This window comes from Oryzias latipes, chromosome 6 (assembly GCF_002234675.1).
Source record: "Oryzias latipes chromosome 6, ASM223467v1".
Classification (NCBI taxonomy): Eukaryota; Metazoa; Chordata; class Actinopteri; order Beloniformes; family Adrianichthyidae; genus Oryzias; species Oryzias latipes.
Window position 1 is genome coordinate 5,832,804 of NC_019864.2, and position 17,014 is coordinate 5,849,817.

The following is a 17,014-nucleotide window of genomic DNA, read 5'->3' on the forward strand; positions in this document are numbered from 1 at the left end:
TTTTAGTGAGATGATTAAAAAACCCGAATACAACCTTTATTCCTAAATGTAAAAGATATTCAGGTTACAGACCCAGCACATGGACATGTAATTACTACAAAGTATCTCTAAAAACGAGCAAAAACCAGAAAAAAAGATGAAGTTTTAAATAAAAATAAGAAGTTTATTGTTTGAAATTTTGCAGAACAAAAACAACCAGCCCATCTGCATCAAGCAGGTCAAGCCACAGTGAGAAAATCAGCACAGCCTTCAGAGGTCAGCAGTTAATCATTTATTGGATTATGTAAAATATTTGCACAACATCAGTTTAGGGCCTAATGTTATGTAACAATTTCTATGACAGTATTTGGGTATATATGTTGAGTGATTTAGAAACTTCTTGTATTCTGGGATACCTTATGTGTAAGATTGATAATGTGTCACTACAATCAGTGTGTTAGGCATAAAAAATATACGGCAGCAAATAAAATGAAAGTATTGAATCTTTACAAATTTGATTTGATACATTTTTTTAAAATTACTCCTACTTCTTTTCAAGCATTAGTACATATATATTACATTCATTTTTCTTCACTTTGTTCTTCTATAATTAGCTGTTTATTCTTTATCTCATATCTCAGATAAATATTATGAACAAAGATTTAAAACAAGGAAAAAAAGGGGAATTCTTGCAGCTTTATTTACAACATTTTTTTCCCAGTGTCTAACCAAAAATGATCCCATTTGTAAAACTGTTCTCAGTCATGCATTGATAACCTATAAATAGGTAACTCTTCCTATAGAAGATGTTTTGAAAAGCTTTTACAGAGCAGCATCGCTCAGAAACAATATTGGAGTTATTGTTTGGAGTTAAAGCTGTTATGATTGTCTGTTTGCCTTTTGGCCAGGTTTCTCTTGAACAAGAGATTTTATCTCACTGGACTTTCTGCTAAAATAGAGGCTAAATTAAAAAAGTAAATGTTAGATGCTCAAAAACAAATCAGGTAGCATTGATTGGCAGATGGTGTCGGGTTAGCTTTGACTCTTGAAGACTTGATTCACTGGCAGTAGAAGGTGAGAACACTCTCTTGGTTTCCTCTGACTAGGAGCACTGGAGGTCTGAGGTCCCGGGACAAGATGTCAAGCCACGCCATGTACAGTGTGCTGGGACACACACCCCTCCTCCCCACAGGCATAGTGCTAACAGGAAACACAGCAAAGGTTCAATAAGGCTTGTTGTTAAAAACCTCAACATCTTAACTTGGATCAAGGGCTTGATTGGTCTCACAGAATAATGAGGGCGGCGTCTCTGGAGTAGTCCAGCAGCACTTCATTCAGTCGGATCTGGCGGAGAGACTGCAGACAGAGACGTTTCACACCTGAGAAGCGGGAAGACTTTTTCCTGATTGTTGTCAGACTGTGTCAAACCTTGGCCATGTTCTTCTCTAAGTCCTGGTCAGAGATCATCCAGGGCGCGTCCTGCTTCCTCAGAAGCCCAGAGTCGCACTCTTGTTTGGGGTTTGAATCCAGCCGGAAGCTGCGGATCATGTCCTCAAACTGATGGACACTGGACAGCAAAACACATGAAAGTTATTCCTCTGCTCTCGTCTCTCTGTTGGATCGGTATGTTTCAGCTCTGGAATCCCCTCATCCTGTCAGGGAGGATCCAGAGCTGTTTGCAAAGAGGATCACAGAAGAGCCGTTTGAGGTTTTCTCCCTTCCCACTACTGCTGCGAGTCCAAGCGGCCTTGAGCTTGAGCAGATTTCTGCAGTCTCTCGGCTTTAACTTCACCACACAAACAACCACACCAGGGGCTTGTTTGGCAGGCAGCAGTAAAGTCGACATTTATTTAACTCTAAAAATACAATGTGACCTCCAAAATATCAGCTGTTCAAACACGTGTTTGAAAATATCAGCATGTTTGACCTCGGCTCAAATACCACATAGAATTATTCAATGAAGTTGACTTGTTTTAAACTCTTGAAAAATTATCTTTTCCCTGAGAAAGATGTTGAGAGATTTACATTTGTTTTTCTGCACGTTTAAAAAATCATCATCTTTTAAAAATGTCTGAACTGATGTAAAAGCTGATCACGGGAGAGGAGCGACATCGCCATCATGCAGATAGTTTTTTGTGTCAATATTTTTACTGTAAAAAGGAGATTTTATGAAGGTGAGTCCTAAAACAAAGAAACTCTTGATTAGTTTACATCTAACTAAACCCAAAAACCTTTTCTATGAAACAAAACAAAAGAGAAAGTCCATGTAAATAAATCATTAACAATATCGTATTGGTCTTCTCATTTCAAAAACCTCCACCGTCCCTTCAGAGAATGATCACATGATTCTAGGTCATCTGGGACAGCATCAGCACCGATCTTCAAGCCCCGCGGTGACGCTCTTACTTCATAGGCTTAGGACTCTGGTAGACATCTGGGAGTACTTCCACATGTTGGAAACCGAGTCGGAACTTCTTGATCAGGGAAAGAACCCTAAAAGACATTGAAGAGCTGTGCTTCAAAACAACGTTGTTGACATTTGCAAACAAACTGCTGGATCATAGTTTCCTTTAAAGACGAAAAAATATGAAAATAAACTTTTTGCAAAGAGGTGTTTCAACAAAATTTCCCTTGGGAGTGTCTCAGAGGAGGATAACAGGTTCACACAGATGTGCATGTGGGTGGGGGGGATGCAAAGGGAGGAATAGACAGAAACTCTCCACTTCCTGTTTAAACTGGTTTATGGGTGGAGTCTGTCTAACTTCTGCTAGCTGCAGGTAAGGGGGCTCAAAAAGTCTTTCAAGTGATCTTTATTGTTTATCATAATTTTTATGCTTTTGTAATCATCAAAGGGGAACTAAAAGACAGAGTAATGTTGGACTCTGCATTCCATCAAAAACCAAACCGTGGAGCAGATAGAGGAGGCCTATCCACAGCCATCAGTCTCCTTCATTGTAACACTCAGCTGGAGCTGAAGCTGAACCGGTCATTGACTGGACTGAGTCAGTGTGACGTCACACATAGAAAAAGGTTTACTTCTGGCTCCAACCAAATAAAGTCAATTCAGTCACAAGTTCAGTTTTTTGGGGATATATGGACGCCGCCGTGTTGGAGCCAGAGGTTTTCAGGAAGCATTGATTGGTCATAGTTGGTTTGAGTCAATGTTTCTATGGCAACCACCCTTGCCAATCAGGAGTGAGCTTGTTGGAAGTCCTCACCCCGACCACTTGAAAGCGGGCTTGGGAGAATCTATCAATCAAACATTTAGAATGTTTGAAGTGGGGGCCAGCAGGCTCCACCTACTTTATCACGGACTCTGATTGGTCAGTTTATAACTTGAATAACTTGCACTACAGAAAAAAAGGGGATTATCAAGAAGGTGTTAAAGAAAAGGTATCAGATCAAGAATGTTTATTCTGACCAATAGAACGACTGAGTAACAGCTTTTTATTTCTCTACAGAAGTCTATGAGATGTTGGCTTCTTGGAACCACTACTTCCTGTTTGGAACGCCAGTGGGAGGAGTCACTCAGTCCCCGTTCTCTATGCAGTCAATGGATCATGCACCTTAAAGTGCCCTGTGCTGATCATCTAATATACAGTTGTGTTTTTAAAGGGCTGTTTTCAAAGTGTACATTTTTGACAAAACAACAAAACTGTCTTTTTAAAATTTGATAGAAACACATCTCTATGTAAATCTGTGCATGAAAGATGTTTAAATATTTTGTTTACTTTTTTACAGTTTGTTTTCCGCACAGCGACACTAATACAGCAGAAAGTCTGACCGGATTTCTGCTTCTGTCCTTTTTTAAAAACAGAAAATCATTTGTCTTGGTTCTACCTTAAGAACATAAACCCAGGCATGACTTTTATAACCCGGGACAGTCCTGGATCATCAAACAATAAACACATTTTTCCATGAGCTTTGGTTTAGTTTCTCATCTTTCTCCACATTCATGTGATAAAGTCAACATGTCCTGTGTATTTAGGCAATATCAGTTAGAGTTGGTCTCCCCAAATGAATTAAAATAGTAAAAAATGCAAAATGCTTTGAGTAATGTTTGCTTTGTTTTCTCCTCCGTTCTTCATAAACAAAGGGATTTTTAACATTTTTTTATCTGATAACAAGCAAATTAATATAGATACTATTAATTAATATTAAATTTACTTAAACCATTCTGGCAATAAAAGATCAATAAAGTCTGAAAGAACTAAACAAATACCTCAATCATTTTTGGGAATAGTGAACGTTTGTGGCGCTTACTCGTTTTTCTGCTCCTCCTTTTTATCAGAGTCTCCGCCCACAAACACTCTGACCTTACACCTGGCCCAGCGCTTCCTGCGGGTCAGCAGGTACGGCAGCAGCAGCGTCAGACCTGCAGGGGAAACACAGAGGTGAGGAAATTGGCTGAGATGCTGCTGACGACAGAGAGTGAAGGAGAGGTCAGACCTCCATCGTCAGAAAGCCAGTACACATCGATGGTCTTCTTTCCCTGGCTCTTCTGAAACACTGTACTGGGCTGTGGCGCAAGCTCTGCAATGTCTGGAGCTGCAAAATTCAACGAGGGGTTCATTTTCATGGAGGTCTTAACGTTTTTGTGAGCGGCTTCAGGGTGAACGTACTTGAGGAGCCTGTTTTGACACTGGGTTGCGCTGAGGTGGGGTTATGACTTTCTGATCCTCCATCGAAACCCTGATTAACTGAAAGAACAAGAAGCTTTCAGAGGGATTTCCCAGGATCCCTGATCTGATGTCAGAAGATAAGGTGCTTGCCATGTGACTGTGGAGCAGAAGAGATGTCCAGGCCGTCTCTCATCCTCAGCAGACACACGCCGAACTGCAGGTCAAAAGCATCACTGGAACAGAGATGAGGAAGCCTGTGCTGTGACTGGGGCTCGGACAGCCGCTCATAAACACTGGCACTGTACTCACTGCAGGATGCTGATGTACTTGTGAGCAGCCTGGGGGGACTCGGTGCGCCAGTCCTGCTTGAAGCCCATTACCAGGACGTTGGGCTTGATGCGGCCTAAACCAGCCCCCTGGTGGACCATCAGGAGAGAAACTGTTAAATCACAGGCAGTTGCTTTCCTGGACACCCAGCAGCTGCAACTTTAAAGGTCCACTCCGATGAAAAATGTGTTTTTAACATGTTCTTTTGGAATTTTTCTTATGATGGAGGACATATATAACGACATTTAAGCTAAGTTCTGGATTTCTGAGTATGTCTTTATTGGAACCGTTGAAAATCAGGAGCTGATAAATTAACATTCTTTGAAAAAGAGCTTATTTAAGATGTAGGAAATGCACTGGGTGGGCCTCAAGCTTCCTGCTCCGTTTCATTCTGATGCATCCACTTACAGACAAATGGATCCATGAACGTCTTTGTTTTCCTCGTCTGAGCTGGAATCTGGATCTAACATGTATGGATGGACAGATCTGATATTGATCACCATTTTTGTTGCATCGCTAACTTTAGGTTGGAGGTGTGAGGGGCTGTTAGCTAGCGGGAGAGCGTGTAAACAGGGATCTCAGCAAAGGGGTATAGAGGCGGAGTTGCTCTGCACCAAATTGAATTTCGAATGAACAGTGCTGCTCTGCAGAAACTATGTCCTAGTGAAGGATTTTTGCTAAAAACGACAAAATCATAATTAAATGACCCCTGGAAACAATTTGAAAATAGATCAAAAGATGATCAGAGTGGGAGTTTAAAGTAAAATTGAGATCAGATAAAGCTTCTGTGACAGGCTATGATTCCTGTGAGAGGATCTCATGTCTGTTCCATGAGGTCAACTGGTTTCAGAAAATAATAACATCTGTATCTCAAAACAAAGGGAAACGAAAGAAGAAACTAAATGTCACGAGTTCTGTTTTCTGACGGAGAGGAATGAGTTATAACCAATCTTACTTTCACTTTTAGATCCAGTTTTAAAGCAAAACTTTCCAAAAGTGAGAATTTATTTTGCAGTTGAATCTTTATTCTTACTTTCAGGGTTACTGATTTGTTTAAAAGGTTTTGAGAATCATTTAAAATGTTTTTTTTATGTGATTTTATTACAGAACATTTTTATCTTTTCGTTTTTGGACTTTCCTGATACTGACAGCAGGAGTCTTTTTAATGAAGGAACTTGGGAGTTTGATGTCTCAGAATTAAAAGGAGCTTTCCCTGGTGCTGCTCCTCAGCCACAAACCTTTAAGACGATCAAGTAATTGTTCCCTGCAGACGTTTTGAGTGTTTCCTCAGACTTTCAGCACAGACCTCATGTTTTCAAGTTATCTTTGAATATCTCTGAGGTTGTTCTGAGACACAATCCAAGCCTAAGCTGTTCTCCTCAGATGGACGACTAACTCGGTGCATCAGTCACCATGCAAGGCAGAGGTTCTGACCTGCAGCAGCATGTTCACCCCCCCTTGCAGCTCTGCTGCCACCACCCCTCTGTAGAAGGCCTTGACCTTCCTGCGGTTCAGCCAGGAGATCTGAGTGCTGCCGTTGGGGTCCGACGGAGAGGAACCCCCCTGGCAAACAGGTGACAAAGAATGCGGATGAGACGGGACAGAGCGCAAAGAGAAAGCAGTGAGAGCTGCACTCACATCCAGCACGTTTCCACAGATCATCAGACTCAGATCTTTGGTGAAACAGTGAAACAAATCCACCAGAGCCGGGCGGCTGCTGGGCGGGCCTGTGAGCACCAAACACTGCGGCCTGCAAGAGTCACAGACACTCAGCTTCTCCAAGACTGATGACAATCTGATTATTTTATTTAAACAACCAGTTTTAGAAAGAAAATGTTCTTTTACAACAAACCAATTCCTCTCTCATCTCCTGTAAGGCTGTGTGAAATTATGAAGCTTTACGTTATTCTAACTGCAATAAAACTACACACGCACGCACATACATGCGCACAGGCGTGTCAGGTACTGGATCATGAAATGTTGATTGATAAACATTGAATTTTCAGTTGGAGCTGCTGAGACTGGATGCGCCTCTGTAGCTGCTGTCTGACCTGTAGTTCTTGATGTGGTCTTCCACCAGGTTCAGGCCCACACAGTGGTTCAGAGCCATGTTGTAGGAGCTGGCCTGCACCGAGGAGCCCCAGTTTACATCTGAACACAGAGCCAGAATGAGCTGCAGCTCTGCACCACCTGTGGAGCATGGGACTGTGCGGAAAGCTCACCTGGCTTCTTGTACAGGGTGTACCCCAAAAAGAAAAAGACCACACCAATGGCAATGATGGCCGCCCACCAGGTCAGGAGGAACATGATCACCACACAGACCACGGAGATCAGCAGAGACAGCCACTTACTGTAGAACCTGAAGGACGGACGCCAGCCTGCAAGCAGAAAACCAACACCGTGGTCACGACGCTGCAGCTCAGTTCACAGACCTCAAACTGACCACCTGGAGGCTGACGCCTTTCTGACTGACCCCGCCCTCGCAGCCTCTCATTGCCTGACTCTAAACCAAGAAACAACCAGCAAGCGGGGCAGGAGTCTCAAAAAACCAGCAGGACACCTGCAGGCTGCAGTGGCCCTTACAAAACCCAAATCCAAAATGTCTGCATTCGGAGGCTGCAAAAAGAACAATGTTTGGAAAACAACAGCACTAGACTGAAGGTAATACATTAAAAAGGCTACATATGACACTTTATCAGTGAAACGAAAGTGTGAATTACTGCTAAACTGTTCAAAGTTTGAATGCTGCCTACAGTGGAATCTTTTCATCCCTCAAAGAGCACGAAGCTTAGAAACATTAACGTTTTTTAAGCTTCATGCTTTGACAAGACTGTTTGGAGTTTTCTCTGTTTTTAATTGATTCATAGAATTTCAAGCTACCTCTTCTTTTTGCTCAAGCATGGAAACTTTTGGAGTCAAATATTTGCCGCCAGAAGCCACACCCACATCCGAAGCCACGCCCAATACATCAGCCCTACCCCTAACTGAAGCCACACCCACAGCCGGATGGCGTACCTGGGGAGTTTGTGATGGAGGCATGAAAGCAGCTGAAGTTGATCAAGGCGTAGGAACAGAGGTAGAAGTTGGAGATGATGGGAGCGATGGTGTTTAACTCAGCTGGCGGGAAACAGAGAGAAAGCAGGGTTAGATGGAGGCATGAGTCCCAGCCTTCTGTGACACATCAGCAGCAGCAGCACTGAGCAGCGCTTTCATCAGCCACAGGATTCCTGATACGCCATTAAAAAAAACAGGTTTTAACCCTTTGAAGACACTAAAGGGCACTTTAATCAACCTATGTGAGAGGAAATAATGAAAACAAGAATGACGTTAAAACATCAATGAGAGATATGAAGGATACTTTTAGAGCAACTTTCTCACCTTAGCTAGAAATAGCTTAACCCTTGTGCTATCCTATGGGGTCCAAATGACCCCCCCCTTACATTGACGTGTTCTCCCTACCATGACAAAGGTGGATAAAGGTGGAAAGATTTCATGTAATCCATGGACACCAGTGAAGAAAAAGGTTCAGAGCACTGTCTAGTGGGTCTAGATGACCCAACTCCCAATGTTAAAGTGCCTAGGATAACGCAAGGGTTGAGCTGAAAATGGTTGGTAAAACTTTTCCTTGAAGGGTTATGGTAAGAGAGAAAATCCTGATAAGGTTCAGCTCCACTCAAAGGACTGAACTGTGACTGAGCACAGTGGTAAGCAGTACAAAATGTATTTCTGTCTTGAAAAAACCTTTGTGGTCACACAAAATGGTACATTTTGTATCTTTAAAAAAGAGTTTCTTAAAGATACATGCAAATATTTTCTTTTTTCTTTAATTTCTCTGGCTCGGTTGGCTGCGTGGATGACTGGCACATTTTAAATCAGGGTTCAATTCCCACGGGGTGCAATGACCCGTGTCCAGTTCGGGTCCTTGGCACTCATGGCCAACCATGTAGCTTCCCTGTGCCGGTCCCCAGCCCAGATGAAGTACAGGGTTGTTTCAAGAAGGACATTCGACTTAAAGCCGTCTGAAAACCACCTGATTGGATCTGAAGGGTGACCAAAAACAATAATTTATTTAAAAAAAAGGGAAGACAAATACATAATTAAATCAGACTTAACTGCAGCTGTTTTTATGCGCCTCTAAAACATGTTGGTGTAGTTTGTTCATCACCTATAGTCTACAGTGACTCTTTAAAAATAAGCACAAACACACCATGCAAAAGCTTCTATGAATGTATTTTCTCCTATCAGGGCCTCACCAATCAGGATGAAGCAGGCCGCGATCAGGTAGGTCAGCAGGTAAGCTCGGAGAGGTTCCTGGTTTTTGCCGTAACCTTTTCCGAAGAAGCCGATGAGCGGATACAGCTGATCCATACAGAGACACTGCAGGGATGAAGACAGCAGAGAAACACAATGTCCTCTGCATCTTAATCACTGTCTTTGCTTCAGAGACTCTGAGAGTTTACCTGGAAGACTTTGGGGGCCGACACCAGACAAGCCAGAGCAGACGACAGAGTGGCTCCGAATATTCCAGCCGTGATGAGCGGGGCAAAGGCCGCCACCATGCTGAGGGACTGCTCACACACAGAGACACACACATCATTGCTTCCATGGGGATGATGCATGGGAGTTGAACTGAGGCACATTTGAGATATTTCTTCTGAGAAGACTGTTTACGCAGGTCATTGCATCTTTGATAGAGTGTAATGGGGTATTTTAACTAAACGCGTTCTTTATTATTTGCGGTTGGCTCCACAGAAATCCATCAATAAGAAATTACCAAAACTTGGAAAAATACAATCTTTTAAAAATTCTGTTTATGTCCCTTTTCTAAATGTACTCAATAAAAAACATCATCTTTGATTGGATAAAAACTGCTGGTGTCTAACTACTGGCTAAGACTCATGCACATTTATGTCATGTTGTGAAATCAATGATGACTTCCATGTTGGACCTTTTTTGTTGTTGTGTACTGTCCGCTTTTCTTGTTTGACAAAATCCACAGAAAACCTCCTTTCTTCTGAAACTTAGACCAGGACTCTGTCTCAATGGGATGTTCAGGATCACCTGCTGCTTTCCGCATGAACTCTGCCCTTCTCTATCCTGCAAAGCTTTTCCATTCTGTGCCGTGCTGTTCTTTTTAACCCTGTAGTTCCAACTCTGCTGACTTGGGCTGGACCTGTTTACAGTCTGGAGAATATAGGAACTGTGGGTCTTTTCTCTCCAAAGCAACAAGAGAGTAGAGCTGCCCTGAGCCTTCTTCAACTCTCTTTATATTAAATAGATCTGAAATAAATCCAGAGATCGAGCAGCAGTATCTGTCTAAGTTTTAACCCTTTGATTTCACTGGTTCCTTCAAAGCTGTCAAACCCAGCAGCTCTACCATCATTGTACCTTTTCATTCACCGTTTGATAACACCACTTCCTCTGTGAGGTTGAACTATAAATAAAAAACAGGGATCAAACCACCAGTAGTAGAGAGTCTAAAGTTATTTCCTCTTTAACTAATTTAACTAGCAAACAACAGCAGGCACAGAGAGCATCCTGGAAACATGTTCTCTCTGTCTTCACCTGGTAGTAGTTGCTGATGCCGAACGGGCAGGTGTTGTTGGTGGTGCACTCGGTGAAGTCCCATCCATAACCGCAGGCCACACCGACGCAAGCGTCAGCCGGCGTAGAGGCAGACAGGGTGTCGTTTAATGACCCCGAGGCGTCACGCACCACACAAGATCCTGCAGGGAGGATGTTGCAAGTGCAACAAAAGTCCTGTCAAATGCTGCACCAGATACCACTTTGAAAGTCCAATGACATTTATTTATTCATGTATTTATATTTTGTTTTATTTATTTACTTTAGTCCTTCTTTCAGCCTTAACGTTACTTTCTGCTTCACCTAAATTGAGCTGGTTTTAGTGCACAAGGAGCCCGTCTCATTGTCAGTCCAGGCTTTCATTCAGAACGCTAAACATTCATAAAAGGTTTTTAATTTTTTTAATGTGCTGAACTTATTTCACTTTAGATATGATAAAAAAAGGCATTTCACAATAAAGATTTTGAGTTTCAAACTCACTTCTCAGTGCCTTTAACTGAATAAATTCAGTTCATTATGAATTAACCATCTTAACATGTAAACAAACATCATTTAATATATCATTCCATTAAACACATTTTTTCTGGCCCTTAGATATATAAAATAAGTTGCAAATCAGCACAGATAGGCTTCTGACTTTTCACAGTGTTGTGTTTTTTTGGTCTCTGTGATGGACTGGCAAACCATCCTGTGTGAACCTCGACTTTGGGATAGGCTCCAGCAACCACATGTCCCCAAAAGAGATACAGTGTGTTTGGAAAATGGATGGATGAGGTTCTGAAGCTCCATTAGTATGAATGCAATAAAGTAACAAAGTTCAAATTTAAGCATTCATATTAGAAACCGAAAATTGGATTTCTGCTCATTTGTGATCAAATCAATTTTTAAAATAGAATAATTTAACTTATTTAGGTTGTCAGAAGCCACAATTTTTTTCGTCATCCTCCACTGGCTGAGACATGCTTGGTGGCAGGAATCCTTCGGAAGCTGCATTTTTGCCTTCTGCTGCAGCTAGTTTCTGCAGAATGAACATACCGATGGTTGCTGATATGACCAGGTAGGAAAATGTGGTCCAGAATATGGCCATCAGCGTCCCCCGAGGGATGGCCACTGCAGGGTTCTGCAAGCAAGATGGCACCACAAGTTAGGGTTTCAAAGGACACTGATGGAAGGTTTTACCCTCCAGCAAGTTTTAGCCACACACAGGTTTGCAGGCAGACGCACCTTCAGGTCTCCAGAGATGTTGGCTCCTGCCAGGATGCCCGTGGCAGACGGGAAGAAAATGGAAAACATGCCGAAAAAGGAGCCCCCCGGCCCCCGCCAGCTGGGCACAAAATTTTCAGCAAAAATGTCTCCTGCCAAAGATGAGGTCATTTTAGTGAGGGACTCACAGAAGCAGCTGCAGTGGGTTTGTGGAGCTGCGTTTGTGAGGATGGTTCATTCTGGGAGGAACTGCAAAGGTCATTGTTTTGCACATCTGCCTGCAGCTGTTCTGGACAGCATCCAGCATTTGAACGGCTTAGCCTGTCTTGAAGGAACATGTCTGGATCAATCAGCCGAAAAACTGCTGCATATTGATAAAGAGGCTTTCGGTTTATATTAAGATCAAAAAAGATTTTCATCAAACACAAAATGTTCTTTTCAAAACGGTTTTACACTAGGAATATTTAAACTGTAAACCTCCAGGTGCTGGAGAACAAATGTGTGGCAGAATTTAGGGATTCAGAAACAGATGTGGAAGAGGAGGTCACCTCTGTAGCTGAAGAAACCTTTGGCTTGTTTCTCCTCTGAAGCAGGCATGATGGTTCCAACAATGTAACTGGCAAATGAAATCATGATGAGCAGGAAGAACAGAATCTGAGCCTGCGGAAGACAAAGGTTCAGGCAGAGGAACCGGTGAGTCAGAACTTCTTCCAGATGTGACAACAGAAGTGTGACTGGAGAGGTCACTTTGACTTGACTGAGCTGGCATCGTTGCGAAACCATCTCATCCATCTAACCTTTGACTCCCACGCCATGCCGGCCATGGAGATCCCCAGCAGACATGTGACTGTTATGATGCCGATGATGCGGATGTCGTTGATTCGGTCCACCATCACAGCCCCGTTGTCCTTTAACACCACATTTTTCCGTCAGCACAAACAGTTACTAGGAAGTTTTAGGCACAAATGAACGTGAGGCCTCTTCTCACTCTCATCAGGTCTGTGACCGTCTCAGCGAAGCCTACAGTGTGCATGGCCACGGCTACGGCGTTGGCAAAGGCGAAAATCAGACCGATGGAGCCTCCCAGCTCTGGACCCAGACTCCTGCTGATCAGGAAATAGGTGCCACCTGAGCATCCAAGGAGACTAATTAAAACTGCCCATCAGTACATTCACAGAGAAGGCTCTTGCTGTTGACAAACCTCCTTTGACTTTTCCGTTGGTGGCTATGGCTGAGGTGGAGAGGCCGGTGATCCCGGTAATGCAGGTGGACAGCATAATGATCACCCACGTCAGACCTGTCAAAGGCAGCAGCAACAGTCTGAATGAAGCTCTGCGACAACATGGACACAAGGACCACACACGGGAGCACATACCGATTCCAGCCTGAGCTGTGATCCAGGGGAGCCGAAGGTACAGGATCACCCCCCAAATGTTCAGCATGCAGCGGATCTACCAACAGCAGATACTCAAAGTCAGCACATGTGATCGATTGATCGACCAACCAAGCAACAGTTGTGAACTTTTGTGAACAACAAGAAAAGCAACAAAGGACAAAAATGAAACCAGTTAAACAAAAGTGAAGAAAACATTGTGAAACCCAACACCATCACCAGCACTGAATCGATTTCAACTTGCAATAAATCGTTTATGAACTCTGGTCACTTATTATTCCTGTTTTCAATAACGGAACCCGTTTTCTTTTGGAAACTGCTTTTTTGATTTTAAAATATTTTAAATGATACCAAATAGATGGGAAGCCAGCTGCAAAAAACAAAACAGGCTTTAAAATAAGAACTGCCATCCATCCATCCATCCATCCATCAATCCATTTCCTGAACTTGCTGGTTCCCTTTCAGGGTCACAGGGAAGCCAAACCTGGCTATTGTTGGGCAAAGGCAGATTTACACCCTGAACAAGTCGCCGGCCTGTGGCATGGCCTACAAAATTGCCAAAATTCTCCTTGCATTAACTATTGTAGAGATTTAGTCAAATTGAAATGTTTTCTTCTTGTAGAGCAAAGGGAAATAAAAGAGGATGAATGGAAACGGATACGCTTATGAGGGAACCATCCATCCTGATTGATGTCAAAGATTTCCTGATAAAACATTCCACTAGAACCTTTTCTTCAGGTCACAGACCACCATCGTGTGACCTCATATAGAATGTTTACACTTCTTCTCCTTCGACCCCCTTATTCTCCAAAACGACCAAAGTCGCTACTCACACTTCTCTTTTTAAACGCAAAAGTAAAACCCAGAAAAAAATACCTTTACTTGGGAACGCAGAAAGATTTCATCTCAGAAACTAGAACACGGTCAGGTTTCTTCTTTTGTTTGTTTGGTAAAACTGAATTTGAACTTGCAGACCTCCGCTTTTCTTCACATTTTATGGAAACTGGCTTGTAGCTTTTAAATGTCATATTATACTTAAAGTTGTATAAAGATAATAAAGATTTTTTATTATCTGCTTTTGAAGAAACTGTTCTTTCAATTCAATTTCACTTCAATTCATTTTCTTTATGTCAAACACAAATGAAAATAAAGACAAGAGTTTAAAATAGACGGATAAAACAAAGGAGTGGGTTGTAGAGAAACCTTTTTCACAACACCTGATGATGCGTGTATTTCTATTTACAGATTTGTTCTAAACATTTACATTACATTATGAATCTCACCTATGCAAAAGTGACAGTTTTGCTTTTATTGATCATTTCTAGCCTTGTACAGTTCCATCAGTGACATCTTGTAGGTATTTTTTAATACATCTAAACTTTTGGTTTGTTTTAAACCTTCGTCCAATCTGTTCCATAAATCCACAAACAAAATTAATAAGCACATTTTCTTTTTTGTAGTACAAATGCACTGCTTTTTTGAAGTTCAGCTGATTTTTGAAGTTGTAACTCCCATCTCTGACCTTGAACATTTGTTGTTGGTTTACTGGAAGTAAGTTATTTCTGGCTTTATGCATGATGAGAGCTGTTTAAGGTTTCAGTAATTCTCGACAGGGCTGCACGGTGGCACAGTGGTTAGCGCTCTTGCCTCACAGCAAGAAGGCCCCCGGTTCAAGTCCCGGCTGGGGGACATGAAAAACACAACATCAATGGGGGACCTTTCTGTGTGGAGTTTGCATGTTCTCCCCATGAATGTGTGGGTTTTCTCCGGGATCTCCGGCTTCCTCCCACCGTCCAAAAACATGCTTCATAGGTTGATTGGCAACTCTAAATTGTCCATAGGTGTGAGAGTGAATGGATGTGTGATTGAGGATATTCCACCCTGCGACAGACTGGCGACCTGTCCAGGGTATCCCATGCCTATGCCCAAGTGACCGGGATAGGCTCCGGCAACCCCGTGACCCCGAAAGGGAATAAACGGTTAAGAAGATGAATAGTTCTTGACAGATATCACAAAAGAAAAGAACTCTTTTCAGAAAGATTGTTCTTTTTGCTCATGTTTTCTATAGTTTTGATGGTTCTTAAAATGTAAAATTCAACCCCTACAGAGAAAAGTTACCGTTTTCAGGCAGTTTTTCTCTGCTTTGCTTCTTGCAGATTTCCCATCACAATCAGGCTTTCACTTCCTAAAGTAAACTTACATTCTTTAGTCCCATTTCTTTTCAAAATTGTATATTTTCTAAAGTTTTAAATGGGATACGGTATGGTATATGGTAAATAGCTACAAACTTAATGTCAGGCATAACGTTACACTACAGTCAAAACACAGAGAGGGCAAACTGTACCCACCATGACGCCCTGGACCCACCCAAAGCGGGTTGGTTCAGGCGGCGGCTCCTTCTGATCGTCCTCATCCTCCTCTGAGCTGTCTCCCTCTTCCATCCGCCTGGCTGTGGTCTCCTCATACAGTGGAGGTCTGGAGTCATCCTGCTCACATCAAGTCAGGTTAGGACAACCTTCAAGCAGACGTGATGCTTGCAGCAGTCTGCTTGAAGTTTGTCCTAGTGCATCAGGTAAACAGACAGAAGATGATACATTTTTTAACACCATGTATTAAATGTGAGAGATCAGAGTCACCGCAGGAACAGACTTTCAGGATCTGTGGCGATTCCCACGATTCCTCACCTCGGGGCTGCCATGCAGCTGGAACAAAGATGGCCTCAGGGGTCTCCGTCGGCCCCACACCTCAGTGTTGGCGTAGAAGTCATAGCGTGGCGGGGCATCCAGGGTCTCATAGCCGGTCAGAACCTCAGAGACCCGGGATGTTAAGCTGGTGCCATCACCGTAGAACTGGCAGAAACTGGCAGACTCCTCGAACCTGCCAGGGTTAGCTTTGCCATTCGCTGCTGGCAGTGATGGGTTGGATCTGAATGCAGGCAAGTTAACGTCGCTGAGCACCGGCAGCTCCATTCACAGCACAGGGAGCTCAGGTGTATCTCGGCAATAATCTGACTGTCTCCGTCGAGGTAAGCCAATCTGAAGTGGTCAGGGGCTTGAAGAAGGCAAAAGAGTCATGCTGCAGTTTAAGGGAGGCTAAATGAGGGAGGCTTTATTACAGGGCTGGGCTTTAAATTCACCCTCATAGTGCAGGAAGGGCCTGGGGCCATATAAGATGTTCACTAGTTCAATGAACAATCAAACAAGACTCATTACAGGAATTATTAAGGCAGATACAAACAAGTTCACAATGCAAGGTCACCAGAAGGAAAATGTATCATCCACCCAGCCATGGGTCCGCAAGCTGAGGGGGATTACAGGTGACTTTTTTTTCCCTTTGTGGTTAAATCATCAAAGCAGTTGATGATTAAACTTCTGGGTATGTTTGTTCAAAATAAAAGCTGTTAATAGCTTCATTAAACATGGGGACTTGCCTGTGCCATAACCTTGACAAGAGAACACAGTCAAAACAAAGAAAAGACAGTCAAGTCATGATTCATTCCCACCATAAGCTTAAAGGTCATTTTGGTGTTGTGAAGATAGCAACTCATTATATACAAACCATTTGTATCCATTTCTTTAGGTATGAAACAGAAGAAAATCACAATTGATAAATCTTTTTTTTTTTAAACAAAGAAAATGTGACCACTTTATGATTTTTCCTGTGAAAATGCATCCAAATGCTCAACAAAACATCAACAACAGAGTTTAGACAGCAAATTAATGGGTCTGAGAAGAATGACAGAATGTACGGAAAAAACAAAAAAAATGGCTTTAGTTGCTGAGCCACTTCCTGTCTGTGAATCTGATGACAATGAAACTGTGGGTTCATTTGATACTTGACGCCTGTTCATAAATGTAATGCCCCAAACGCTTGTGGGAGGAGCTACAGCCAGATGTATTTAGCCTGA

The 17,014-nt window shown here is 42.6% G+C and overlaps 1 protein-coding gene across 2 annotated transcripts; it reads right to left on the reverse strand.

Moving 5' to 3' along the window:
- Positions 1-137: 137 nt before the first annotated feature.
- slc12a3 (solute carrier family 12 member 3) lies at positions 138-16,215 on the reverse strand. Of its 2 annotated transcripts, none has more exons than XM_011475726.3 (26): positions 15,792-16,215; positions 15,456-15,593; positions 13,090-13,165; positions 12,916-13,011; positions 12,703-12,842; positions 12,512-12,622; positions 12,263-12,374; positions 11,736-11,866; positions 11,547-11,631; positions 10,494-10,654; positions 9,389-9,496; positions 9,182-9,305; positions 7,944-8,045; positions 7,151-7,306; positions 6,980-7,079; positions 6,567-6,678; positions 6,363-6,491; positions 4,911-5,017; positions 4,752-4,834; positions 4,602-4,679; positions 4,429-4,527; positions 4,243-4,354; positions 2,386-2,472; positions 1,408-1,546; positions 1,268-1,335; positions 138-1,179 (listed from the first exon to the last, which is right to left on the reverse strand). In XM_011475726.3, exons 1-26 carry the CDS (start codon positions 16,074-16,076, stop codon positions 1,038-1,040), a joined length of 3,081 nt encoding a protein of 1,026 aa, XP_011474028.1. In that variant the 5' UTR covers positions 16,077-16,215; the 3' UTR covers positions 138-1,037.
- Between the last annotated feature and the right edge of the window lie 799 nt (positions 16,216-17,014).